At 35.4% G+C, this 2,469-nt stretch overlaps 1 protein-coding gene across 1 annotated transcript in view; it reads right to left on the bottom strand.

Annotated features, from left to right (window-relative positions):
- SLIT2 (slit guidance ligand 2) overlaps positions 1-2,469 on the bottom strand; it is a 629,104-nt gene that overhangs the window by 222,737 nt on the left and 403,898 nt on the right. The window contains exon 7 of the mRNA XM_019526063.1: positions 2,186-2,257. Coding sequence (XP_019381608.1) covers positions 2,186-2,257 — 72 coding nt within the window. The remainder of the gene's footprint in view (positions 1-2,185; positions 2,258-2,469) is intronic.

The raw sequence follows: 2,469 nt of genomic DNA, 5'->3' as shown, positions 1-2,469 counted from the left end.
TTTTGGCTCCTAGGGACCCATACTCAAAGCAATGCCTGAAATTAAAAGACCAAATGGCAGGGAGTGAAGGAATTAAGTAAGTTGCCTCTCTGTTGGCAGAGACCCACACAAGATCATGGCTCCTTGCCAAGTGGCAAAAAGCAATTTGCCATTGATAAAATACCAGACAAATGTATTCACTAAATTAGGTAATTTACTTCTGCTTGGCTTTTATGTTTTCTCAAACTAAGAAAAAGGACATCCAAAGTTATAAATCAAACCTTTGCTCCCTGAATCATCCATGACAGAGTAATGTCATTTTAGCCCCTTTTAGCTGATGTGCTCAGTCCTAACTAAATAACTGTAATGGATATGAAAAAAATTAGAACTCACTCAAGACAGCCAATTTATCCACTGAAAACTGCATTTAAGTAGCATTAAAGATGTAGAGCTGCCCCACAAAAACAAGCTGATTTAACTGATTTTGTATTTCTATTCATAAAGAAGAAATTAAAGTTAGCATATTGTCCTCAGCTCATTTTATTATGTTTGGGTATTGTGGCAAATACAGCACACAAAATGAGTCACAATTCAAGAGCCATACATGGCCACTAGCAGCTAAGGACAAAAGGTCTGATTCTTTATTCACACCCATGCAAACAAGGAATATTTCCACTGAGATCAATGTAGTTAGCCCTCACAAAATGGTAAATGAAATAAGAATTAGTACAAGAGTGATACATCTCTTTTTCTGTATTCTCCACTGGCTGTTTATTATTACAGCTGACTATCACAGTTATAATACATGGTACCATGGACTGACTTTCTTCTGTTTATACATTTTGAAAGAGTAAAAATTTCACAAAAATTGTAGGAAAGTCAGAAAGGCTGAACCATATGACTCAAAAGTTTGTTGCATTAATCCTGTTCATACTTAAATATTTGAATATGGATTAACGAAATATTCAAGTAATACAAACACATTGATGTATTCCAGTGCACAATACTAAACAGGCTAGTGGGAGTCCACAGACTAGTTTAAATAGTAAGATAGGACTCAATCCTGAAAAGAAGGAATGCGAGATATTTTATATCTTTACATGACCTGTCCTATCAATTTCATAACTCTTACTTAACTACAGAGGACCTCAACACACACACAAACTTGTCAATGTTAAAGTTTTTTAAACATCAAGGCCATTCAAACACATGTAGGCACATACTGACTGAGCTGCAGCTTTAGATTATTTTTCAAGCATACATCCCATTTACCTTTAATTTCTCCATCTTTCACTTCAGTGGGAGCTCTGCTTGGGAAAACACCTCTGGGTCAGGCCCTTATATAGATATCTATTTTTGTTTTTGCTTTTTAATCTAATTTGCATCTCTTTAAATAGCCATTCTCAATTTTTATACAAACCCATGAAAAAAATTTAAAAAATGAATAAACTAAGCTAGCACTTTTTTAAATAGTCCTTTTGTTTTATTCTAGTAGCTTGAAGCATACTTTTATGTTTAAGTCATAACCTCTAAAAATGGGGGCCTGAATGTAAATGCTGGCACAGCCTTAATTATAACAGCACTACCGGATGATGCTATAATTTTATGTTACAAAGAATGTTGGAGAACCAGTTTAGTTTAATTAGGTCTGCTAGCAGTTCAGTAATAAAGCATAAAGATTTCCCATTTATCACATCTGACAGCCAATCAAAGATCCTTGCATGTTCTTAAATGAAATGTGACCCATCCAACAGCTCAAAGTAAAACAATTTTTTGACTTTCAAAAAAGCATCCATTTATTAGATGAAGTGTTCTGGGCAGGACAGTCTCTTGCACTCAGCTTCTCTAGAGGGTGAAGCTGATGTAAAAGTTATTTGTAACAGGGACTGAATATTGGGGCAGCCATGGAGACTACATTTCCAATGGCCCTAAATACCCTTCATAAAGAGACTGTAGCTGCTATTTTATGTCTTGAACTTACCATGAAGGTTTGTTAATTTGACCTGCCAGATCCATTTGCAGTGCATCTGTTCAACCCTATATACCACTGCATATCAATTTAGAGATTTTTCAGTTGCTCTTTTATTTTCTATGACTCTGAGTCCTCTACTTTGTTTTATAGAAGACAAGTAAAACTGTGTGTGGAAATTGTTGTACATACACTAGAGTAATAGAAATGGCAACTATTTCCAACAGGGCTACTTACAAGGTTCTGAGTTTGGGCATGTGGTTGAAACTTGCCACTGATAATCGTGTGATGTTGTTGTTGTTGAGAGTGCTGCAACATATAAAAAAGAACAAAGTCAGCTTGCTACAGTTATTAGTAATGCAGATATTGTCCAACAGTTTCTGAAGAAAATCTGATGTTATTAATGTCCATCTGATGTTTGTCATTTAATAGCCTAAAACAACCTGGGACTCCACAAAAACTGCTTAGAAGGAGTTACTACAAATGCTGAGCTCATTTGTGGAAACAAAGCTGGAAATGCC

This window comes from Gavialis gangeticus, unplaced genomic scaffold, assembly GCF_001723915.1.
Source record: "Gavialis gangeticus isolate Ggan-Ray unplaced genomic scaffold, GavGan_comp1, whole genome shotgun sequence".
NCBI classification, from domain to species: domain Eukaryota; kingdom Metazoa; phylum Chordata; order Crocodylia; family Gavialidae; genus Gavialis; species Gavialis gangeticus.
This window is presented reverse-complemented; position numbering and strand designations above follow the sequence as displayed.